We start from the raw sequence: 24484 nt of genomic DNA, 5'->3' as shown, positions 1-24484 counted from the left end.
CAATATATGAGCTACGGCTCTTCAGGTGTCAATCAACGTATTTCATCCTTCAAAATTTCGCATGTCGTTGAACGCTGTAACCGAACATCCGTATTACCTATGCTGGCCAATAGAATTAGCCGGCCGGCTTCTTGAGCTTCTCACCTGCATCGATCTGCAATCATCACTCCCGACATAATCGTAATACATGTTCATCTAAGAGATCGCATAGACCTTGCCCAACGACTAGTGAGATGGCTTCCCTGCGAATTACTTTTTAATCCTCAGATATTACCTTCACTGATCACAATAACTCGATGCCTAGAAGGAAGGGCCAGTGAGCGGCCCTTCTGATCCCGCTGCATCTTGGCCATTTCGACCTCACTCATTGAGAATTTTGCTTGATTTTATGGGACAAGATCCTCCTCGTCATCTCGAATCAGACGCGATGAGGTCTCACGGGCGCGCTTCTCACGAAAGCTTCGAGATGGAGGGTCCCGTCATGCATTCCGCGGAAGGCAGCTACCGTGACAGTATCGAGGATGATGACTACCTCAAGTCCAATGGATCAGAAACACCGCCTTCGAGATTTGGAAAGTTGTTGTCAACGCTCCATCTAGGGTCCCGAAATGGCAGAGACGAATATGACTACGAAGGCATTGGCAGGAAAGGCACTACTGACGGACTTCTACGGAGTGGCAGACCACGAGAGCCAAGGAGGAATAAGAAAGCGTATGCGATGTGGCTTTTGAGGAAAGCTGTAATTGCCAGTCCTTTTGTGATTCTAATGATGTTGTAAGTATCTCAACAAAACGTCCCATCTGATATGAAGCTGACATGAAACAGCGGCGTGATACACATTCTCACAGTAATCATTGGACGAGCGAGGCTCTTCTGGAATTTCGAAGTCAACGATGACTTCCTACCAAATTGGGGCAAACCAGGCCATATGGGCGAAGGCCTAGCCAAGTATCCTACAGACGCCACTCGGGATGTTCAGCCAATACCATGTCATTCACATAACGATTACTGGCGGAGGATACCGCTGTTTGATGCCATACATTGGGGTTTCACGAGTGTAGAAGCAGACGTGTGGTTGTTTGATGATGAGCTCTATGTTGGGCACAACCTTGCGGCCTTGGCGAAGAACAGGACATTCAGAAGTCTTTACGTCGACCCACTGGTCGAGCTTATCGATCACATGAACCCGCAGACGGACTTTTCAAATACTACCCGGCACGGCATATTCGATGTCGACCCTTCACAGTCCTTGGTACTGCTTGTGGACTTCAAGACTGATGGGCATGAGCTATTCCCTGTCGTTGCACGCCAGCTCGAGGCGTTGCGGAAGAAGGACTATCTCACTTACTGGGACGGTGACAAAGTACAGCCGCGAGCTATCACTGTCGTCGGCACAGGGAATACACCTTTTGACCTGGTTATCCGCAACACTACATACCGGGACATATTCTTCGATGCTCCGCTAGACAAGCTGTGGGAGGCACCGCCAGATCAAGCTTCACCACAACGAGCCAGCGACGAAGATCTAGATCTCGATAGGGCATCAACGACTGATGGCTCCTCAGGTCAAGGCCATACGGGTACAAGTGTTATCCTGAGTCCTGCAGCCTTCAACACATCCAACTCATACTACGCCAGCGTATCCTTCGGCCATACAGTCGGCTTCGTATGGCACGGCGAACCATCCTCAAAACAGTTGGACATCATTCGTGGCCAGGTCCATGGAGCGCATAGCAGAGGTCTCAAGACAAGATACTGGGACACACCTTCGTGGCCTGTGTCGAAACGAAATCACATCTGGCATGTACTCATGCAGGAAGGAGCGGATGTGCTCAATGCTGATGACCTTAAGGCTGCTGCTGTGGATCAGTGGAAGGCCAAGGCGCATGACTGGTGGTAGCTAGCGATTGACTTTGTAGCATATACAGTATTAGAGTGCTTTTGTGAGGGTATCAAATTATGGAGTTGAAGAAGACAACGTATGAGTAGACTCTGTGTCATCGTACATGTGCTACATGTGCACGTAATATTCTACGCAGTAGGCCAGTGGTCTACCCAATAGATCAACATGCGTGAAGACACGATCCCGATCGATACGCCATCGCTGCCACTCGTCAAATTCCACACGCATTGGTCGTAGCCCGTGTCACGCGCGGCGCTAGAGTTCTCGAGCACGAACCAAACGCCGCAGATCATGCAAAGGGTATCTCGCACCGTTCTAATCACCGAGCACACTCTCCGCCTCCTCACCCGCACCATTGACTACCTGCTCCTCCTCCGGCTCAAGCTCCTCATCGAGCAGTCCTCTCCGCCTCAATGCGTCATCGTCATCAGCATCTAAGTCCTCAACCAAGTCCGACACGTTGTCATCAGCCACTATAGCATGGCTTTTTGGATCAGGCTTAGCCTTCCGAGCAGCCTTGCCCTTGCCTTTGGCCTTCTTCTTTCCCTTCTTCCGCATCGCATCGAGGTCCAGATAAGCAAGCACCTCCTTGAAGTTCGCACCAAGACGGATCTTGTTTCGCTCGAGTCGGTTGCGAACGACATCTTCATCAACGACGCCGGCAAAGGTAGCATGGATGATCTTGGCGGCGAATGCACAAAGCATCTGCTCTGCGATGAGGGCGTTACGTAGCTTCACCTCTCTCCGCTGTTGCGAAGCTTGTGTCTGAGATTCCTCTTCGTCCTCGTCATCAGACTCGGGGTCGGACATTGGATCCTCGGCGAGTGCGTCGTCGTCTTGCATGGTAGTAGCATCCTCGAGCTTCTTGCCACCAAGCTTGGCATAGTTCTTCTCGCATGACGCAAAGACACGCATAACCAGATTCTGGAGCTCTGGGGAGAGATCCATCACGAGGACGGTATAGTCGTCGCTCATGCCGGGCTTCGGCTTGACGTCTCGTAGAATAGCAGCGTTGGTGAACATGTCCAGGACTGAGCCAGCCAATGCGGCACTGATCTCCTCGCCGGGTTTCCTGGTCTCCAGCGCTGACTCAATGTTCTTAACGAAGTTGTCTCGGCGCAGTGCCAGAGCCTCGAGCTCTTCTAAAGTCACGCCATTACTTGAGCTTGATGTGACTGCCGTAATGATGCTCTTCAGCTTCCAGCGCAGGTAGAAGAGAGCTGCATCTGCAGCTCGAGCGGCGACTTGGTCTTCGAGTACCGCCTCATCAGCATCCGGCAGACCGTCGTCAGGCTTAGCACGAAGAACAAGTCCGACAATATAGTCTATGGCACCCTGGTAGTCTGCACCACTTGCGTCATTGTGCTTGGCAATGGCGCTGTTCTCAAGGGGTAGTGTGCAGTCAGAAACTTGGGCCAGGCGAACGATGCGAAGCAAGTTATTACTCAGCGCCGCAAGCTCCTCAACCTGCGAGGCGCCTCGGACGGTGACTGTCGTAGGATCAAGAAGCTCTTCAAGGTTACTGATGACATCATCCCAAAGAGCCGTGACCTTCTCTTCTGTCATCTCCTGCAAATCGCCATAGGACTTCGCATGCAGGATAGCATTACTAGCAGGTGCCAGGACTTCGTCAGCGCCATGGGACATGAATTGCTTGCGAACGTCATCGAGGAGGGTGCTATAAGTGGTCGCATCTTGCTGCAGTGCGCTGAGATCAGGGAGACTCAATATACTCTCAATGCGTAGGACCGCAGCAGCAGTACTGGGCACATCTCCAAACTTCTCCAAGAGTTGCGGTACGAGGGCGGAGAGCTGACGAGCAGCCTCTTCTTGCTCGTTGGTAAGCTGCTCCTTTTGACGTACAGTGAGCTTGCTCTTTGGCTGTTTCAATTGCTCTGCCAAGGACAGGAGATTGCGCCTGGCGCTTGCACAGATCACTTCGAGCAAGACCATCACCTCTGTGTCATCGAGTGAAGCTTCTTTGCTAAGCTGGGATGGTGTAGACTGCTTCGTAGTCTTGACACTGACAGTCCGGTCACCTAAAACATAGGCGGCCAAATCCTGCCAATGCCCTATCTCTTCAAGCTTGTCGTACAAAGCGTCCGTGGCCAACATGAAGCGAGACTCGCTAGCACTAAGGTGAAGAGCAAGTCGACCGTCAGCTAGATTGCGCTCCATTTGGGCAGGCAGGCCATCATCGCTGTCGTACGATGACAACATCTCTGCGATCGACTTGTATAAGAGCCACTCGAGGCGTGGAACGTCGTTATCGTTGCCTGCGTCCGGGAGCACCTCCTCCAACGCTTCGAGGCCTCCAAGCTCGTCGATCTTACTATTGTAGAGATCCTTGACGATCTCGGAGAAGAATGTGGCCACAGTCTTGCGTATCTTGGCGTCTGTGTCGAACACCATTCTACCCACAGCATCGACATCATCTGGCTCAAGCAGACCTCGCTCGCGCAGAACGTCCAGAAGCTCGATACCAGAGATGCGTATGTTTGGTTCGGCATCGGTGGTGGCAATCTCGACGAGCCGTGGCCTGAACTTCTCTGTGAAGTTCTTCATGCCATTCGAATCTGTATCCTTGTACAGACGATGCAGCTGCTTCAAGACTTCGGCACGTGTTGTAGCTGCTGTATCGCTCAGAACCCAACCAAGATAGCGGAGGTGAGTGCCATCGTAGTAGACTTCCGGAACAGTCATGATCCATTCGCCCAAGGCAGCTACACACTCGCGTCGAATAGCAGGGTCAATGTCGCGGTAGCGATGGACAAATACCACGTCAAACCAATCCTTCAGCATCGGATCAATAGTCTCCCAAAGTCGCGTCCTCTCTTTGCCATTTTGCTCCATCTGCTTGATCCGACCCTGATTCGGTCGAGCCTTCTTGCGTTCTTTATCGGCTTGCTGCTGATCCTTTGCAGCTTCTGCGAGATTTTCCTGGCCGACCTCGCACAGAGCTGTCACGATAGTCATGGCAATGACGGTCGCCGTGTGCCTGAAAGACCTGTTGGGCGCCGACGACATGGTCGAAACCCACATCTGTACGTTCTCAACCAGAATAGGATTGTCGTATAGCGTGCCTTTCACGGCCATGGACTTGATCAGCGAGTCGAAGAAACTTACTAGTCCTTGCTTAAATGTCGTAGCTGCTTTGCCTTTGACGATCAGAGGGTAATCAGTTGGGTTTGTAGCTTGATACTCGTCGCGTAGGTCATTGAGCTTGTTCGTGATGCTGTCCGGGTCCTCGATATCGTGCTCGGTCACCTCACCTTCGCAGCCTGTGCACCTAACGATGAATGTCACGATCTCGGCGAGAGCCGGTGTTTCCTCCTGGTCGAAGCGTCGAAGCCATTGGCCTGCGACATCTGCCATGGACTGGCTTCCGGCAAAGACTTCGGCGTACAAGCCTCCTGCAGAGTCCGCATCTTCCAGTGCAAAAGCCTTGGCTTTTCGCGGCGCCTTTCTCCTTGCTGGACGCGTGGGTAGAGATACGCCGTTGGTTTTTGCCTGCTTCTGGGTAGACTTTTTAAGTGCGGTTCGCTTCGCCTTCTTGACCAGTCTGTTCTTTTCACGCATTTCCTCCTCGTCCGACTCCTGTTCATCATCGTCTCCTTCTGCATTTTCGTCGGATCCATAGTCCTCAGGCATGCCACGTTCTTCGTCATCATTGTCACTGTCGTCGCGTTTGCGCTTTGCACTGCTGCTGAACGCGTTGGTAGCAAAATGATCAGGTTGCCGGCGCACGCGTCCCGAAGCTCGCTTGTTTATCGCAGACGCGTCCATGACTTGAAGAGGCGTAGATGTGCCTTCGAGCAATCGTCCAGGCATCTGGTGTGGCGGGAAAAGTTCCTGGGATCGTTTCGCGTTGTGGCGCAACGTGGCGAGATCGCAGTATCTTGTTCGGTCAAGTCGACAATCAGAACTTCGACATCAGTCAGTGACAGGGAGCGAAGTTGTTCGCCGTATGCCATGACCGATCCAAAGTTGTTCGAAGTCACGCGCGGCGCGATCTGACGCGACGAATGTGCTAAGCTCGACTAGGCAGTAGCGTAAACTTTTAGGCGGATAAGCACTTCACTTCACTTTGCCCTCTCCACGCCAGATCAAGAACACTTCGCCTCATATAGAGCAGCCGTAAGCAAGATAGGAAGACCATGATATCACGATAACATCTATGGTCCGGACAGCAATGTCCAATCCCTTCCTCACATCCAACGCGAAACCTGGCTATGGAACTATCCATCTAGCATTGTTGCCACCTTCGACCCCAAGACTCAAGACTGCGAGCTATCAGTACCCGCTCAAGCTTGTCTCGCCAGCGCCTACAAGGACTGAGGATGAAGTCAAGCGTTTAGTCTATACCATCTACGTTCTGACCTACGGCGGCGGCCTGGTAGCTGGCGATGGCATCGACCTCAGTGTCACGCTGGAACAGAACACTAGGCTCATCCTGCTCACACAAGGCAGCACGAAACTTTTCAAGTCTCCGAGCAGAGATGTGCTGAGCAAGCAGCGGATGCATGTGTCTTTGGCTCCAGGCTCAGCGTTGTGCTATCTGCCGGATCCCGTACAACCTTTCGAACATAGCTGTTTCGCGCAAAGTCAAATCTACGATATCGCTGTCTCTGATACTGGTGCAGATAGCATTGGCAGTCTATGTGTCCTCGACTGGGTCAGTAACGGCCGACCAGCAAACGGAGAGAATTGGTCTTTCCATCGCTATGGCACTCGCAACGAAATCCATTTGTCTCTTCCAAATGGCAAGCGCAAGCTACTGCTGCGCGATAATATGGTGCTCGACGATCAGCAACTGGAAGGTACTATTGCGAGCCGTATGAGCGGGATGGCAGTGTTCGGTACGCTTGTTTTATATGGCCCCCTCTGCCAAGCGCTGGGATATTTCTTCATGGACGAATTCAAGGCCTTGCCAAGGATAGGCGGACGGAAGTGGGACAGTGGAAGTGAAAGCGGAGACGAAGAAGTCGATGCTGGCATCGTGAAACGCATGGCGAGGCACAAGCAAGAAATCCAAGATGGAGTGCTCTGGTCTGCGGCATCAGTACGGGGCTGTATCGTCGTCAAATTTGGCGCTCCTACTCTTGAGGGGGGAAGAAGGTGGCTGAGAGATATCTTGATGCAGGAAGGCAGTGTGAACCGGCACTTTGGTGAAAGAGCAATGCTCTGTCTCAGATGACGATGCTTCCGCGGCCTATGACACGGCTGCATCCGGGTACACGATCAGAATCGTGCAGATCTGAAGGGTGTACTCAGCGACCTCTGTGTACGCATTGTATAGACCGGCTGCAATTTCACGCCGACCTCGACCTGGCTGCTAGGATTCTTCGACATTAACAGCGAAGAGGAAGAGATGAGCTTTTGTTACAGGTTTCTACAACCAGATGACTGACATCGGCAATCAGACACATATTGAACCGCTCCAATATAGGCTCAGAACCCATATCTTGCCTGCGAGGGCACTTCGCTTCACCATGATGCTGCGGGACGCAAATTGTTCACAATCCTATCCTCCTAGTGACTATTCAGATCTTGTCCGGATCTATATTGGCAGAGTCACTTTTGCAAGCAGCACGCTTATCACATTTCTGATCGCAACGTCCATCACGGCGGCTCTGATTATCGTCGCTGGCGTCTTCGGACGAGTCACAGCAATGTGGATGGCCAGCCAGATTATGGACAACAAGTTCGTAATCCATCATGTGGTAAGAAATGCGTCGCAAGCAGAAGAGTACATAGAAGCGATTTAGAGGAAGTCTGATGTAGTGGCCGTGATCGAAGGTCATATCATTACAGATAGGAGTTGCGTGATCACGTGTAACAAGCATCCGAGGTTAGGCAAGCTGCTTGGAGTCTTCGCCAAGCCTTACGACCTCACCAGGTTGGCGGTACCAAATCATGCGACTGTGTGAAGCGGAGGGCACGGCAATGCGTACGTGCCATAAAGTGGTGATACGGATCGGAGCACTCTAAATTGTTGAGAGAAACAAAATATTGTTTGATACGTCATGCCAATGGTGTCCAGACCGTGTTTGATCTCCTCGGCGTTGAACCTTCTTCTCCATCCCCGCCGAAGACACAGCACAAATATCTACCACTGGCCGTGGATCAACGTCAGCACGTTCACCATCGCGCTACTCCACGTGCATTCCCCGTCGATCACCGGCAATGGTTTTGCTAGACTATATGCCATGGCATCTGCTGCTCGTGCAGTGGTGAGATGCGTTCTTGGCAGTTGTCCCTCCTCCGTGTAGGTTCAAGGAGAGGCCGTGAAAATGCAATGACGTTCGTGCAAGTCGAACAGGTTACGGTTAGTCGAAGGGTATGTAGCAGAGCTGATCTGCTCACGAGCAAGAACCAGAGTGTTGCATCGATCTTCCACTGTAGGTCGTCTTCGCCCACCGTACAATGGACGTCCTGCGATCGACAGAGGCTAATGTCTTGCTACCACGTGCTTCAGCTGTAAGTCTTGCCGTGGCTCTTCGATCTCGCGACCAGATACTGACATCCGTGCAGCAACAGCAGGGCAGTCACCGTCAGCAAGGCTCCTCGATCTCATCACTACTCTGGACACTTGTGCCCGTGATCTTAGGCGCTACCGTCATCTTCCTCGCTTTTTTGGTTCTACGGAAGAAGTTGATTCGTGTCTATGCTCCTCGAACATACCTCCAAGTGCTGAACAAGCATGAGCAGACACCAAGGCAATCTAGTGGATGGTTCGGTTTTGCGGCAGAGTACAGGCGTCTTAATGATGACTATGTTCTCGGCCACTCGTCCTTGGACAACTACTTGTTCCTCCGACTTTTCAAGATCCTCGTAACAATCAGCTTCGTTGGTTGTCTCATTACCTGGCCGATACTGTTTCCAGGTATGCCCTTCTAGGAATCTTGGGCACTGGATGAATACTGATATTCTACAGTCAATGCTACTGGTGGAGGCGGTGAAAGTGGCCTCGACATCCTCTCTTTCAGTAACGTCAACAATGCAAATCGCTATTACGCGCACTGTTTCGCGGCCTGGATCTTCTTGGCCTTTGTGATGTTCATGATAAGCCGCGAGTCCCTGTTCTACGCATATCTGCGCCAGGCATACCTCATGTCACCGTACTCCACCAGCCTGATGTCTTCGAAGACAGTTCTCTTCACGGATGTACCAGAGGAGTACCGCGATGAGCATCGCCTTCGCCAAGGCTTTCAGGACGTTCGACACATCTGGTTGGCCCATGACCCTTCAAGTCTTGAAGACATGGTCGAGGATCGTGATGACGCGGCGGACAAATTGGAGACGGGTGAACTCAAACTTATCAAGGGATATATTAAGCAGCGCAGCAAGAAGGGTGACAACGCAGACTGGGTAGAAGAAGGCCGCCAGAATAGTCATGCTGCTGGGATACACATTGAGCAAAAGGAGCGTCCGACTCATCGCACGAAGCCTATCATCGGCAAGAAGGTGGACACCATTAATTGGGCCCGTGGAGAGCTTAAACACCTGATCCCAAAGGTCGCGCAAGAACAAGCCGTACAGCGTGGCGGCAAGGCCGAGAAAATCAGCGCCGTATTCATCGAGTTCACCACTGTTCGTGCTGCTCAGTCCGCCTTCCAACAGATTGCCCATCAGACTCCTTACAGGCTCACGGCGAAAGATGTCGGTATGAAGCCAGACATGGTACTATGGAAGAACATTGGCAAACCGTGGTGGCTCGTCAAACTCCTCGCCGGAGGTTTCTCTGCCGTCATCGTCCTAGCATGTCTGTTCTGGACGATCCCCGTCGCCTTTATTGGCGTCCTCACAAACGTCGACTACTTGACCAACAAGCTACCATGGCTCAGCTTCATCGACAGTATTCCGCAGACGGTCCTAGGCCTCATCACTGGACTCCTTCCGGTACTCCTTCTCGCCATTCTGATGAAGCTGGTACCAATCTTCTGCCAACTTTTCGCGAAGCAATTTGAGCCCACGCTTGGCGCCGTTCAGCTGCGCACTCAGAGCTGGTACTTTGGTTTTGAAGTGATCCAGGTCTTTTTGATTACTACCTTCTCCAGTGGTGCAGCATCAGTGGCCACGCAGATTGTGCAACAGCCAACACAAGCACCTTTGCTGCTTGCGAAGAATCTCCCAAAGGCGAGCAACTTCTATATTTCTTACTTCATCCTCTTTGGTCTGATGACTGCCGCCATGCAACTGCTCAATATCGTGCCGCTGCTCTTCGCTCTGGTCCTCGGTAAGATCCTCGACAAGACGCCAAGGAAGATGTACAACAGATACGTCTCGCTATCAGGCATTGGATGGGGTACCTTCTATCCCAAGTACACCAATCTTGGGGTTATCGGTGAGTCGGACATCGATATGCTAAGATATGAGTGATTGCTGACGATTGTTAGCTCTATCGTACTCCTGCATCGCGCCTCTAGTTCTTGGCTTCGCTACAGTAGGCTTCGGTATCCTTTACCTCGCCTTCCGCTACAATGTGCTCTTCACCCTTGGCACACAAGTGGACACCAAAGGTCGTGCTTATGCGAAAGCACTGCAGCAGTTGACGGTTGGTATCTACCTGTCCGAGGTCTGTATGATCGGACTCTTCGCGATCGGTACGTCTGGTAACACCGCTGGAGTGGGTCCTTTGATCCTCATGATCATCTTCACAATCGGTACTGTCATTTGGCACTTCCAGCTCAGGTCAGCGATGAGCAAGCATACGATTGCTCTGCCAAATGACCTTCTGGCTGAGGAATACGACTCACCAAGCCACCGTGAACCAGACCCGGCGAGGGGACTTTCAGATCGAGAGTCAGACGGTGTCGCAAAGAAGGAACAATCTAGCCCCTATGACTCCCCTTACCAGACAGCGAGCTCCGAAGAGCCACCAGAGCCGCCAAAGGGGATCGTGGGCAAGATCAAGGCGTTCCTGTTCCCATCAAAGTTCGCTTCTGCGGCCGTCATCTCCAAACACATTTTGTCGCCACACCTCTCGCAAACAGTCCGACCCTACTCTGATCAGGAGCGCGACGAAGCATATATGCATCCTGCCGTCCTTGCCGAGACGCCTGCAATCTGGCTTGCACGCGACAAATTTGGTCTCTCGCAGCAAGAAGTCGCGGCTACTCGAGAAGCACTTGGCCGGGATGTCATTGTCACGGATGAGGGCGTCTCTTTCGACGACAAGGGTAAATTGCATTGGGACGAACAGGACGTCCGAAAGGCGCCATTGTGGGATGGCAAGGTCGACTACTAGTCGTCAGAGGATGATTGATCGAAGGTTTCATTGCATTTGTATCTGTACGGTCTTATTTCGAGCATTAGCGAGGTGTTGTGCGCAGCGCAGATGCAGTATGGACTTTGGCATTATCTAGTGCACTTATAATTCAAGTTCGTTGGTTGCAATACATATCAATGCCGCTAGACCCACTTTTTCCGTTCACAGTCGCTCCATGCCAAGCCCGAGTCTCATGTCGTCTTTCTAGTCCAAGCACAGCACTATTAGTCCGTGATGAACGTACAAACGATGCTTCAACGATGACCGCCTTCACGCGATGCTGGAGTTCATGGACTATGTCCAAGCCGCCTTCCATGCCCAAGGAGGGTGGAATCGCGACAATAGCTATTCCTCCTTGACCACCACCGCGCACAATCTACTCGACTTCCAGATCCCACATGGCCTGCGCATGCATATTTCTTCTCTAAGCTCGCCAAACTTCGGAACAAGCTATACAGTGGGCAGTAAAGGCGTGGTAGATGGGAGTCTGAGCTTCCTGTACACCAGCCTGGGGCTCAGCCTCCCTGCAAGAAGTCGGACAGCACATTTGGAGGGTTTGGTGCAAGGATACAGGCATTTGGCAGCTCTACGGCCGCCTTCGCAGACGAACTGGACTGAGGTATTACGAGGTGGCAAGACGATACGGCAGAAGGACTCGTTGCTGTATGGGAGACTGTACCTTCCGACCAGCACGTTGGAGGCGCTGTACCTTCGACGCATCTCGCCCAACCGGCTGCTACGACTGAATGGTGTCTCGGACGGCAGCCTGCCTAGTGGCGGATCTCTTCTCGCCTTACTCCAGAACGACTTCGGCAAGTACAGCACGGAGTACTTGTACTCCACAGACTCCTCCTTAATAGGCATTAGAGGTCTGTACAATTTTGGCTACGATCCGCGCCACCCTGACACACTATCCGGTAGACCACCAGCTCACCCATGGGACCATCAAGGAGGACGTCTCAGCGCCGGGGCTGAGGTGTATTTCAGTCCCATCAACAAAAGTGGTGGCGTAAGCACTGGCCTCCGTTTCACCACCCTACCCATCCACACCGGCTTCCCGTACACCATGACTCTGACTATCAATCCTTTGATGGGTAATTTGAGTTCCACATACGCTGTCAAAGCAGGCCGAAATCTGGCTTTCTGTTCCCGCTTCGACTTCAATGTCTACAGCTATGAGAGCGATGTCATGGTTGGAGTGGAGCTGTGGCAACGCCAGCAGCATGCGCCCGAGACCGCATGGGCGAGGAGATTACTTCGGCCAGATTGGCCTCAAGTGGAGGAGGAAGTAAATGGAGTGCTTAAGGCGAGGGTGGACAATCATGGCAAGGTCGGACTACTATGGGAGTGTAAGCTCAAGGAGCTGCTGGTCAGTCTTGGAGCTGGTGTCGATCTCAAGAAGCGAGAACGTATGTTAGGGAGTGTGGGTCTTGAGGTGAGCTATTCTAGCTGAGGAGTGTAAGATACAATGATACCCGTACAGTGTATGAATAGACGAGAAAAGCTCCACTTGTTGTCAGCTACCTCACTCTCGCTCATCTTCCATCAACGCCATAGTCTGCTCATGACTGACAGCAATCCACCACTTTCCACCAAGCCGACGACTCCCGACGGGTACCTGCACCTAAGCACGCATGAACCACACAACCTGTTCGCAGCGAACGCATGCATGTGTCAACGCGAACAGAGTGTTCGCAGCAAGACTTACATAACCCATGTCTCTCATACAGTCTGCAGTTCATGCAAGGCATCCCGCCGTCAATCTACGGCACCGTATGCCTGTCTGCCAATGGTTATCGAGCTTGATCTTTGATGAAGTCGAGCTATCGGCGAAGCACGCATATCACCTTACACCGTCCTATCACATCACCTATCGCGGGTCGGTCGTACATGAGATTCACATGGTTCTGGTGTGAGGAATGGAGTCATGTGAGAGGCATGTCTTAGTGTTCGGCAGCTACATGGTGCAGACAAAGGAATGGCGGTCAAAGTGTGCGTGCGCGAACGATGGTTTGCAGGCGTTCATCCTGCACTTCTTCGCATGGGCAGATGCGAACTACTTTTGTGCTACCATACAAGGTGCCTCTTCGTCCTGCACATTCTTGCTACACCACCCAAGATTTCCACCGAGCGCAGTGGGAGACGACTGAGAGCACCAATCCTTTCGCACAATGGCATGCAAAGTAGCGCCGCCGTTCCGAGATTGTGGCCTGGACGAGAGCTTCTCCACAGGAAACCAAATAGACCATGGCCTCGAGGAGCTGATGCAGTTCAACAACAGCAGTTTCGTCGACGGCAGCTCCATCAACCCACAGGTCTTGAGTAATCCACCATCACCAGCAGCTAGCTCGCATGATCAGAGACCCATGGATATGTACGCCACTGCTTTCGCCAGCCCAACGTCGCCGTACTTCCAATCCATCGAGCAGTCCGACACTGGTGCATTTACGCAAGCTTCCAGTCTGCGCCACGAATTCCGTCGCTCTGTCTCCGAGCCACCGGGTGGACGCCCAGTACCTGGACACCCACATGGCCAAGGCCAGCCTCAGATGGTCTTCCACCGCGACCAGCATTGGCTAGGTCACCAGACACACAATCCGCATCGACTGAAGAGCTTGCCGAAAGGAAAGCAAAACTATCGAGCTCAGCCATATGGTGTCCATCCCAAAGCTCGTGGTGCACCAGTGCATCAACAGCATCAATACCAACTGCGAAGGACGCAGACGCAGCCTTTCCCAACTCACCTAGTGGCACCGACCAGTATGCCGATGCCCATGATGACACCGCCACAGCAAGCCATGCATGTTAGCCATCCCTACCCAGCTACGCTGAACCACGGCTTCGCATCGCATGGCCACGGTCCACAACCAGGCATCTCCTCTCCAATGCCGTCAGTGCCAGAGCAGCCATCAATCCACTTGACCTCACGCGTCTGCACGCCTACACCAGAAGCAGTCCTCACTCCAGCATATCAAGCACTCATTGATCCAGCTCTGACAGCGCCCACGACGCCGCTACCAACACCAGCTGCCAGTGTTGATACTATATCAAAAGTTACGACACTGCAGATGACGCCCGATGAGCTGAAGGCCATCATCACCGAGGCTGTGCAAAAGGCGTTCGCGACACTTGGTGGTGGCGAATGCATTCAGCCGACTCCAGAGGACCATGGGACAGCTGGAGCCAAGAGCGCATCGCAGGCCGTGCGACAGTCGGTCGAGACAGCAGAGACAGAGTCCAGCACTGGAGACGAGCAGCCAGCAACTTCCGAGACTGGCGAGGGACCAACAGGTGGCGATCTCACTGAAGATAACACCGTACATGTCTCAACCGGGTGCGCTCTCGACGATTTTGCTTGGGCCCAGCCGACAGGCGAGGACGTTGACGACCTCTTCGGCGAACCACTTCATTCATTGCAGCAGTGAGGCTTTCAATACCAAAAATAGCGTCGTAGACTATGCTGATATTTGATCCGCAGAGGTGGAAGATGCGCCGCGCAAGAACCAAACGCCCTTCTCGACGATCTCTTCCCAGGTCTGGCAGCATGATTTAAACCGGCTGGGTGTATTTTTGTGTTTTGTTGGCGTTGATGGGTGTACCATAGCCACCAATATAGCAGCATATCTCGTTTCCCAGTATTGCTCGTCTCACCCATCATCCTCATCCTCCTTCTTCTTTCCCCCGTTCCACACCTCCCAGATCTGATCAGTGATCATCTCGCCAAAGCCTTTGCCTACGTCCAGATCATCCTGTATCTCCTTTTCCCTCTGAGCCTTCCACGCCTCCCGCTGACTCTGTGATGCAACCTGCTCCGTCACCGAAACAGCTTCTGAACGTAGCCTCTGCATCTCCTGCCTAGCACGCTGAAGCTCCTTATTTAAACTTTCTTGCTCGATTGGAGGTGCTGCTGCTGCTGCTGCTGCTGCTGCTGCTTCAGTCTGCATAAGAGAAGCACGTGTGCCATTGACATGCTGCCATATCGACCGTCCAGTCTGTTCACGCGTTAGGTAGTTGGCGGAATAGCCGGTCGTACCTATCAATCCCCATGTGAAGAAGTCGAGCTTTCGTGGTGGCAACAAGGCGAGGAGTGGACAGGCTACTAATGCTCCGATGGCTACATTGTGAATTGTTCGTGCATATCTGTCGGTCTCGGAAGTTGTTGGCTGTCGTTGAGGTGCTTGTGGATGGGACATGTTTGGCCAGGGTATCTTACTCAATGCTAGGACGACCTTCTATAAGGTGTGACCTTGTGTTTTGTCACTATGAATTATATCGTCTGCATCACGCCGAGGATGATGGGCATAAATCGTCATCGGGAGTGCCCACGTCTTGTTCCGGTCAAGCAACACCACTCACCTTGGCAGAAGAGACACCTTGAATTATCCTTCTGCGCCAGGCATCAATACTGTTGATGACTACGGGTATCGACCTCCCGCGGTCAGCCTATCCAGGTCTCATTTACGGGCAAGCCCAAGGGTACGATAAAACCTCGTAATCGCTTCTGCACAGAGCTCCGCAACTCGCGCTATCGCTGAAGAGTCCTTCGAGCCAAGCTCAGATTGGAAGGAGAACAACCAAACCATGACGAAACCCTACTCACGACTATGCAGATCAGGCAACTGTTCCTGCCGAGGATGATACAGCCAACGAGAGATGGCGCGATGGAAGCGGGAAGTTTGCACCACCTCACTACTTCTCCACCATCCTGCAGCCAGACACTGCAAGGTACTATACGTGATAGTGTAACGTCATTGGAGGTATAAGAACGGTCATATCTCATTGTCTATCCTTCTCCGTAGTCACCCCATCAATACTCCACAGACAAGATGCATTTGCTTACCCTCGTCACAGCCTTTGCAGGCCTGGCCACGGCTCTGCCATCTGGCGAGCCTCACATCGTTCATGAGAAGCGTGACGGCCATCCTCATGCCTGGGACAAGCACGCTCGTGCTGAGCGCAGCACTATCCTCCCCGTCCGTATTGGCCTAAAGCAACAGAATCTCGAGCATGGCGATAGATTCTTGGCTGATATCTCGGATCCCGAGTCGGCTAACTTTGGCAAGCACTGGAGCGCCGAAAAGGTCGCCAACATGTTTATGCCTCACCCAGATACTTCAGACAAGGTCATGGAGTGGCTCACATCTTCTGGTATCGACACGAGCCGCCTCAGTCACTCTAAAGGTCGCAACTGGATTGAGTTCGACGCCACTGTCGACGAGGCCGAGAATTTACTCAAGACGCAATATCACACCTACAAGGACAAGGCTACAGGTGGCTACCGAATTGCTTGCGATGAGTACAGTCTTCCCTCAAGCGTCCGAAAGCATGTAGATTTCATCATGCCAACGATACAGCTCGATGGCTTACGACCTGTAGCGCAGGCCGCACCGTCATACCAAGCTCCTATCAACCTCACCGGTCTCACAGGCCTGAAGAACTGTAACCAGCTGATCACCATCGACTGCCTGCGAGCACTCTACAATCTTCCCGTAGCTACCACCAACCACACTGGTAACCAGCTGGGCATAGCAGAGTGGGCCGACTACCTCTACTTGCCTGATCTCAAGACATTCTTCCAAAACTTCACGAACCCCAAGATCCCATCTGACGTCACCCCTGAGTTCATCAGCATCGATGGCGGTAAGCCTTCGAACCTCACAGTAGCCAAGGCTCAGGAAGTCATTGAGAGTGCACTTGACTTCCAAGTCTCCTATTCGATCGTCTATCCGCAAGGCATTAGACTTTATCAGAACGGGGACAGTGTCAATGTTGACAGCACTGGCACATTCAATATCTTCCGTAAGCTGAACCCATCTCCGATATATCCGGGTGTCCACGCTAATACTCTTCACAGTCGATGCTCTCGACGCTAGCTACTGCACATACGAAGGCGGCGACCAGCCCTACATCGACCCGGCGTACCCGGACCCGAACGAAGGCGGCTACACTGGACCACTACAGTGCGGTGGCGCACCCATGAGCAACGTCTTTTCCGTCTCTTATGGTCAAATCGAGGGTGCCCTCCCACGCTTCTACCAAGAACGCCAATGTCGCGAGTGGATGAAGCTCGCTCTTCAAGGTGTCAGCGTGATTTTCGCCTCTGGCGATTCCGGCGTAGCCAACCGCTATAACTCAGGCTACAACAACACTTGCATGGATCCCACGGACTCATTCGTCGACCAATTCGGCACGCGTTTCTCACCCGGCTTCCCGAACAACTGTCCCTATATTACCAACGTCGGCGCGACGACTCTCCAGAATTCTTCAATCTATGGTGGCGAACAAGCAGTCGCCAGCCCGAACGGCGCCACATCCTACTACTCAGGAGGTGGCTTCTCCGACGTCTTCGAGCGTCCTTCGTGGCAGGACAAGGCGGTGAAGAATTACCTCAAAAAGTACTCACCCAACTACTCCGAGCACGTCTTCAACCATTCTGGTCGTGCTTATCCTGACGTTGCTGCTATCGGCCTGAAGGTCGCAACTGTCTACTTGAACCAGACTCTTGGTGTGGGCGGTACTTCTGCCTCTGCGCCTATTTTCGCATCAGTCATCACGTTGTTGAATGAGGAGCGTCTTGGTCAAGGCAAAGGTCCGATTGGTTTCTTGAACCCTATCATCTATGCTCATCCTGAGATGTTCAATGACATCACCAATGGCAGCAACCCGGGATGTGGTACAAATGGCTTCCCTGCTTCGCCTGGATGGGATCCTGTGACAGGCATGGGAACTCCTAACTATCCTAAGATGAAGGAGGTGTTCTGTAGCTTGCCGTAGAAGGGCTATAGCCAGTCTATGCGGGCAGCAGCGGGTGTGCATGACGATATTACGAGAGCATAGCAGACGAATACGGTTGCTCACACAAATGATACTTGACTATCAAGCAGCTGCCCGGCTTGACGTACGTGTTCTGTAGCAAACATGCTAGCCATCGTGGTGCCGCGGTTGATATTATGCGAAGGTCTTTCAAGTGACCGAACCCCACCTTCGTTACAACCGACATCTTACACACTGCCCGCATACCAAGGATAGAGTTCTAAATGCTCTGTTACTACTCAATGCAAATCGCGCTGCTAATCAGTCGGCCAGATTGTGCGTGATCATGTCGCGTATCTATCATCACCCAACGCAACGAGAAGTTGAGCTTCCGGCTGTTGACCTCTTGACATTACTATTCAGTATATCAATCAATGGATTGACTGTCCTTTGAGCCCAGCTAATACCTTATCAGACTCTGAACATAGCTTGGCACAAGACGATACTGTTCTGCATCAAGAAGCGGCCAATCCGTCCAACACTGTCAACAAGCGTCAACAACGAGATTTGGTCGTTCGGATCGCTTATGGTCTACGACACAACTACGGCATTGGAGCCGACGGACCAAACAAAGATGTCGTTACCGTGATCACCTATGGTCAGATCATCGTTCCAGCCGTCTTTCTTGGTGTCATCGCTGCTGGAGGTGTCTACTCAGCAGCCAGTCCGTCGTCGACCGTTGTGGAACTGGCCCGTCAGATCTCCATCGGCAACAGTAATCTGCTGATCTGTGGTGCTGAGCACAAAGATGTTTCCGTCGCTGCTGCGGAAGAGTGTAAGCTGCCTGCAAGCAGCGTGCTACTGCTTGAGAGCTCGCCAAGCTGGAGCTTGAAGTGTCTAGATAGAAGCATCGATTGCATTTCGTCTCAGCGGCTCGCATGGCAACAGATCACCGAACGTCAAGCTCTCAAAGACAGCTTGATCACGATCCTCTGGTCCTCTGGAACGACTGGTCTACCCAAAGGAGTAATGCTGTCTCATCAGAACCTGGTGGCAGAGACATACATCACCGCCCTTTCTGGTCGTCAGTGGGCTGCGAAGGAAATTGAAAAGGGCAACGAGCTTCCCGTAGTAGAGTATCGCACATTGGCTCATCTACCAATAAGTCACATCGCTGGTCTATTTGGTTACCTCATCGCACCTATGTACAACGGCGGCTGTGCAGTCTGGATGCGCAAGTACAGCTGGGGCGACTTGCTCCAATACCTCAAGCAATATCCCATCACAGCCTTTTATACTGTTCCTTCGATCTACCTACGGATATCAAAGTCAGCAGAGATCACGGACCACTTCAAGCATGTCGTTGGCGCATCTACGGGCGCAGCACCTATGGACGGCGAGCTGATGAAGTCTGCTAATTCGAAACTTGGCGATGGCAAACAAGCACTTATCGGTCAGACCTGGGGTTTGTCAGAGACTACTGGGGCTATTACAGCGATGCCGAAGGGTGAGACAGACGAGACGGGGAGCGTCAGCCCCATCTTGCCTTCAGTTGAGCTACGTATGGTGGATGAGGACTTTCGTGATGTTGAGCCTGATCAAGAGGGCGAGCTGATAGTCAGGAGCCCGTTGGTGACGAATGGGTACTACAACAATCCTCAGGCAACCAAGGATGCGTTTCATGATGGTTGGTTCTGTACTGGTGATATTGGTCGGCTGCGGAACGGGAAGTTTTACATTGTTGATCGCAAGAAGGTGAGAAGTCTTCTGATTGGCAGAATGACTAGGCTGACCACAGGACAGGAGCTGTTGAAGTACAAAGGGCTGCAGGTGGCGCCAGGTGAGTTTGCCAGGCCGTCCATAGAGCCATATGCTGACAACCTTTGAAGCTGAAATCGAGAATGTGCTCTTCACGCACCCAAACATCAAAGAAGCAGCCGTCGTTGGCATACCGGCGCCGAACGATCCAGGTACAGATTGGCCAAGAGCATACGTTGTACCTCAGGATCGAGATGTATTGTCCGAAGATGATGTGAAGAAATGGGTGCTTGATCGGCTAGCGCCATACAAGCAACTTCGAGGTGGCGTCGCATTCGTCGACGAGATACCCAAGAATGCTATCGGGAAGTTTTTGCGACGTGAGCTAAGAGAGAGGTCGAAGAAAGAGGTTTTGAGCAGTAAAGCAAAGCTATAGATTATTCTATCAGCTCGATACCGCCGGAGGCTTCGCCACGTTTTATCCTGCTGGCTTTGGCAGAATAGGCTGTGATACCATCTCCCACAATTCATGTTGCTCGCACATCCATTTTGTGTTCGGCGTACTGTACGGCTGTGCCTTGCTGAATACTATCTCGTCTAGAGCCAACTCGATCGTTTGTCCGGTCATGTTCTTGTCCGTCATGATCGCATCGATGGCTTTTATCGCTGTATTCATCGGCGTGAGACCATGTCTGTCCCATAATGAACGGACCTCTGCAGGCATAAGATTGGTCTCGATCAAATTCGGGTTCAGAGCATTGATGGTGATGCCCATGCCCAAGTATACTGGTGCTGTTGCTCGGACCAAACCCACCAAAGCATGCTTGGCGGCGGTGTAGAGTGGTAGACAATGATTCGGATATATCCCGAGACAGCTGGAAGTGATGACTATCCTGCCACCAGGTGAGCTGTTCTTGGCAAAAAAGTGTCGAGCAAGATGGACGCCTTGCAGTACGGCGTTGAGATTGACATCCATAATTCGGAGTTCAAGAGGTCTGGGTAGTCCTGTCGTTGCATCGATGTCTTGCATGTCCTTGTACATACTGTCAGAGTCGCCTATGCCAGCGTTCGCGTGGAAGAAGTTAAGACGGTTTCCGCCCCATTCGAAGGCCTGCTGAAATGCTTTGGCTTGTTGGTCGTAGTCCGAGACATCAGCTTGGAGGAACAAGCAGTTGTCGGCGCCAGCATTTATGCGGCCAGATTCGGTCTTGCCTCGCTCGGCGTGGACGTCCAGAATAGCCACCTTGTAGCCATAGAAGTTGATGAGATGTTCTGCGACTGCCAGACCGATGCCGCTGCCTCCTCCAGTTATCAATGCTACAGGTTTAGCCATGCTTGATTGTAAGCAGGCAGACTAGGTGTATGCCTGGCAGGCTACGAGCAGCACACCAGTAGGCACCTCTGACGGGCCTTGCTGCAACCATGTTGTTACACACATATGTCTGAAATCCCCATCTTCTAGGCGGGGCCTTGCGGGGCAGCCAGATAGACTTCAGCGGCTGGTTGGGAGAAGTGCCGGCAATCAGTTTGCAAATTGAGCATCCTCCTTAGCCCTTGAGGGAGTCGAAGACCGCAGCAATGGATGGGTAGATGCTGTGGTCGCTTCGCCTGGATGACAATGTCTCTGTGAGACGGCCAAGGTCGTGGTAGAGTGAACTGCGTGTGTCAGCTACTTGCGGTTCATCCATTCGAAGCAAACGAGCTTCCAGCGAAACTCTGGCCTCTGGCTAAACTTCGGATGCACCGCCATCTTGGAATATAAGATCTGATCTAGTCAATTGATGCTCAGACGCTAGCAAGTCACTTTTCGAAATTCAGATTTGAGCTCGAATGGGCCGAATTAGGCTCGCAAAAGCGTAGAATGGGCTAAAATGGGCTAAATTGGCAATGTAGCAAAGTGGTTACTGCGATTGACTCGAATCTGGCGTGCTTCGCACACCAACGATTGATATCAATTCCCTTCGGGGGCGTAGGTACGCGAGGAGAATGATCTTACATATCTGACGATCATGATGCTAACGCCGTCAAGGTTCGAATCCTGCCATTGTCGCCATACTGTTGGGCAGAAGGACATGCGTCCTTCTGTCCACAGACTCTTTTGGTGTTTCCTTTGGAGTCGATCAACTTCGGACCGTCTTGTCTGTCTATAGAAGGAGGCTCTTTTGCTTTCCTATCTCCGTTTGTGCCTTGTCCGGTGCCTAGAGTCCAGAAGCTGACAATCAAGAGCCGCTGATGTCGATGTGTAGCCTAGGAGCCGAAAGGATTTGCAGGCGGAGAATGACTGTCCTTGATGATTAGGAACCCAGTGAATACCAGCTTGCTGGCCCCATGTTCGTTACTCGTGTTCATTAATTCAATGCAGTGCGGCAATACGGCTGTGCAGTGATGGCATACCATAAAGCTTATCAGACCAGACGTGAAGTCAAATTTGGCTCGTCAGGCAGCAAAGCCGCCGAAGACCACAGCAAGAGCAACATGCAACACGTGATAACCCAACTCTACTCATGATCATAACAAAGGATTTCGACAAATGCTATCATGATGCTCAGAGAATACATCTCCGAAGACGGCATTGAGGTTGCATCAGGAGTGGTAATTGATCAAACGGTATGTACGCCAACATGCCCCCATGGAGCCCAACCGAGCACACGCACTACACCACTTCCGTATCATCCGGTAACGTCTCGATATGCCGACCTTCGACTCCCTTCTCCGCTCCCTCATCTCGATCATGCTGTTTACTGAGCGCCTGCTCAAAGCTAATTTCGACGGGATCTCCGAATAGCACACTGATGTCTTCAAGAGTCATGCCCTTAGTCTGTCAGGGGTTAGCATATCTTTTGCATCCTTCTAACGATGCAGGGGCTCACCTCAGGCAGGAAGTAATATACCAGCACGCCGTATATGGCCGTCAGACATATCAACAGAATCCAGAACCCGTAGCCGATGTTCTGAAAAGCTGTTGGCGCGGCCTCAAGCAAGATCACGGTTGCAATGAACTGTCCCATGATCGACCAGCTCATGCCGAAGCTGCGGATCACCATCGGGAAGCTGCACATCAATCAGCTTTAGGCATGTTTGGCAGTGCAGAGGACTCACATCTCAGATGGCACGAGATACATCGTCGCATCCAAACAACTACTATAGAAGCAGACATATGCAAAGATGAAGAAGACGCCAAAGCCAAGACCGATTCTGTTGGTTGAGCCTGTTTCCACGAATTGAGCGGTCATTGCCGCTTCGCCAGACAAGCACACTATAATGCCAATGCAACCCGTGAGCACAAAGCGTCGACGACCAAAGCGATCGATGAACAGGCCATTGAACAGATTGCCAGGCACTGTCAGTAGGTTGAAGATGCCGAGAAGTAGAAGTGGTGTTCCTCCTTTGATACCGAGGCCAGTGAAGAGCTGGGCGTTGTAATTGTTGATGACCTGTCAGGGATGTCAGCTTCAATACGATCCCGGCCTTCGACGATTCCTGCCACGTACCAAAGCACCAGTACACTGATTGCCGAACTGCACAAGAAAGCCAAGCCCAAGACGCTTGAGAAAGCTCTTCTGCCGGAATGCTAGTCGTGCTTGTGCGAGCGTGCCAACAGCATTATGGTCCCTTTCGAACTCGATTTGCGCCTGCATCTGGCGATATTCAGCATGAGCATAGCTATCCTCGGGATCACTCTTCGACGCATGGAGCTTCCGGGTGACAATCCAGGCCTCCTCAGCACGGCCTTGGCTAAGTAGCCACCGGGGAGAGTATGGCAGCCAAAACGAGCCTGCCAGGAGTATGCTGGTTGGTATGAGCTGGACTGCTAGCGGGAAGCCTAAAATACAAAGTTGTCAGCCTGCACAGCTGTGCTCGACGATCGGACGAACGTACGCCATTGAAATTGGCCATACGGCGCGAAATAGCACCCATACGTAATGAAACCCGTCAACGAGTACGAGAAGCCAATCAAGACTCCATGCAGTCCGACCATAAGTCCACGACTCTCAGCAGGACTGACTTCACTTTGATACAGCGGGACCAAAGTGACCAACACACCTACAAAGCAACAATCAGAACCAATTAACACATCGCTCTCAACCTCAAACCACAACTAGACTCACCAATCCCAAACCCCATAATAAACCTCGAAACAATAAACATGGGAACATCAACACTCCCCGTCATAACCGCCGCCCCGACGATCGAAATACAGCACCCCACCTGAATACTCCTCTTCCGCCCCAACTTCTCCGAAGACCACATGTTAAAGACACATCCAAAGGCTCCTCCAGCAGCATAGACGCCATTGATTGCGCCGAGAATGGCGTTGGTGTGGGGAGTGCCGGGGACGAGGTTCATGTAGGCGTACCAGGACGGTTGGCCGATGAGGGCGGCGGAGATGGATGAGGCGTCTGGTGAAGAATCTTAGTATGGAGTACCTTTTTGGGGAGTTTGAGGTTGGGTTGGTACTCACAGCCATAACACAAACTCCCCACCGCCACGAAAAGCGCCACGCCGAAATTGTAAAGGTTGCGTGGACGGGGTATCACGTATTTCGACTTCTGCTCGCCAGCCATGATCAACCCATTCAGATTCGTATCAAAAGTGCTCAGTGGTCGGTCGACGACAACAATGCCGTAAACTTCAAAAAGTATCTTTCTGCTTCCGTGACAGACAGATTTATCTGCACTCAAGCACAAGTACCTGAGCCTCGGAAACAACTTCCACCCTCACAAGCACGAATCCTTCTGATATCCCCGCAAATGTCACGCTCACGACCTCGGGACCAGGAAATGGATATGCCGTCAGAT

General features: G+C 52.1%; 11 protein-coding genes across 11 annotated transcripts; 7 read left to right on the top strand and 4 right to left on the bottom strand.

The window, feature by feature from the left end:
* Nucleotides 1-466: 466 nt before the first annotated feature.
* AIM6 (Altered inheritance of mitochondria protein 6) lies at nt 467-1900 on the top strand (the record flags this gene model as incomplete). Its single annotated transcript, XM_064833367.1, has 2 exons — nt 467-774; nt 826-1900. 2 exons carry the CDS (start codon nt 467-469, stop codon nt 1898-1900), a joined length of 1383 nt encoding a protein of 460 aa, XP_064699636.1.
* Nucleotides 1901-2218: 318 nt separating this feature from the next.
* On the bottom strand, nt 2219-5734 carry IRR1 (cohesin complex subunit; the record flags this gene model as incomplete). The annotated part of the gene is made up of 1 exon (XM_064833366.1): nt 2219-5734. One exon carries the CDS (start codon nt 5732-5734, stop codon nt 2219-2221), a length of 3516 nt encoding a protein of 1171 aa, XP_064699635.1.
* Nucleotides 5735-6095: 361 nt separating this feature from the next.
* On the top strand, nt 6096-7164 carry LTS14_000653 (uncharacterized protein; the record flags this gene model as incomplete). The annotated part of the gene is made up of 2 exons (XM_064833365.1): nt 6096-7053; nt 7097-7164. The coding sequence occupies 2 exons, from the start codon at nt 6096-6098 to the stop codon at nt 7162-7164; spliced, it is 1026 nt and encodes a 341-aa protein (XP_064699634.1).
* Nucleotides 7165-8329: 1165 nt separating this feature from the next.
* Nucleotides 8330-11153, top strand: PHM7_1 (phosphate metabolism protein 7; the record flags this gene model as incomplete). Its single annotated transcript, XM_064833364.1, has 4 exons — nt 8330-8383; nt 8438-8789; nt 8841-10250; nt 10303-11153. 4 exons carry the CDS (start codon nt 8330-8332, stop codon nt 11151-11153), a joined length of 2667 nt encoding a protein of 888 aa, XP_064699633.1.
* A 298-nt stretch (nt 11154-11451) lies between these two features.
* MDM10 (Mitochondrial distribution and morphology protein 10) lies at nt 11452-12627 on the top strand (the record flags this gene model as incomplete). The annotated part of the gene is made up of 1 exon (XM_064833363.1): nt 11452-12627. One exon carries the CDS (start codon nt 11452-11454, stop codon nt 12625-12627), a length of 1176 nt encoding a protein of 391 aa, XP_064699632.1.
* A 718-nt stretch (nt 12628-13345) lies between these two features.
* On the top strand, nt 13346-14599 carry LTS14_000650 (uncharacterized protein; the record flags this gene model as incomplete). The annotated part of the gene is made up of 2 exons (XM_064833362.1): nt 13346-13548; nt 13570-14599. 2 exons carry the CDS (start codon nt 13346-13348, stop codon nt 14597-14599), a joined length of 1233 nt encoding a protein of 410 aa, XP_064699631.1.
* A 222-nt stretch (nt 14600-14821) lies between these two features.
* Nucleotides 14822-15367, bottom strand: LTS14_000649 (uncharacterized protein; the record flags this gene model as incomplete). Its single annotated transcript, XM_064833361.1, has 1 exon — nt 14822-15367. The coding sequence occupies one exon, from the start codon at nt 15365-15367 to the stop codon at nt 14822-14824; it is 546 nt and encodes a 181-aa protein (XP_064699630.1).
* A 633-nt stretch (nt 15368-16000) lies between these two features.
* On the top strand, nt 16001-17948 carry LTS14_000648 (uncharacterized protein; the record flags this gene model as incomplete). The annotated part of the gene is made up of 2 exons (XM_064833360.1): nt 16001-16973; nt 17029-17948. 2 exons carry the CDS (start codon nt 16001-16003, stop codon nt 17946-17948), a joined length of 1893 nt encoding a protein of 630 aa, XP_064699629.1.
* Nucleotides 17949-18273: 325 nt separating this feature from the next.
* LTS14_000647 (uncharacterized protein) lies at nt 18274-20121 on the top strand (the record flags this gene model as incomplete). The annotated part of the gene is made up of 3 exons (XM_064833359.1): nt 18274-18349; nt 18403-19767; nt 19817-20121. 3 exons carry the CDS (start codon nt 18274-18276, stop codon nt 20119-20121), a joined length of 1746 nt encoding a protein of 581 aa, XP_064699628.1.
* A 1-nt stretch (nt 20122) lies between these two features.
* On the bottom strand, nt 20123-21018 carry LTS14_000646 (uncharacterized protein; the record flags this gene model as incomplete). Its single annotated transcript, XM_064833358.1, has 2 exons — nt 20123-20190; nt 20250-21018. 2 exons carry the CDS (start codon nt 21016-21018, stop codon nt 20123-20125), a joined length of 837 nt encoding a protein of 278 aa, XP_064699627.1.
* Nucleotides 21019-22338: 1320 nt separating this feature from the next.
* Nucleotides 22339-24250, bottom strand: LTS14_000645 (uncharacterized protein; the record flags this gene model as incomplete). The annotated part of the gene is made up of 7 exons (XM_064833357.1): nt 22339-22503; nt 22556-22736; nt 22785-23119; nt 23177-23508; nt 23565-23729; nt 23795-24085; nt 24148-24250. The coding sequence occupies 7 exons, from the start codon at nt 24248-24250 to the stop codon at nt 22339-22341; spliced, it is 1572 nt and encodes a 523-aa protein (XP_064699626.1).
* Nucleotides 24251-24484: the final 234 nt, after the last annotated feature.

Source organism: Recurvomyces mirabilis, assembly GCF_035927965.1.
Source record: "Recurvomyces mirabilis strain CCFEE 5264 chromosome Unknown scaffold_1, whole genome shotgun sequence".
NCBI classification, from domain to species: Eukaryota; Fungi; Ascomycota; class Dothideomycetes; order Mycosphaerellales; family Teratosphaeriaceae; genus Recurvomyces; species Recurvomyces mirabilis.
Note: the sequence above shows the minus strand (reverse complement) of the source record. Positions and strands in the feature narration are given on the sequence as shown.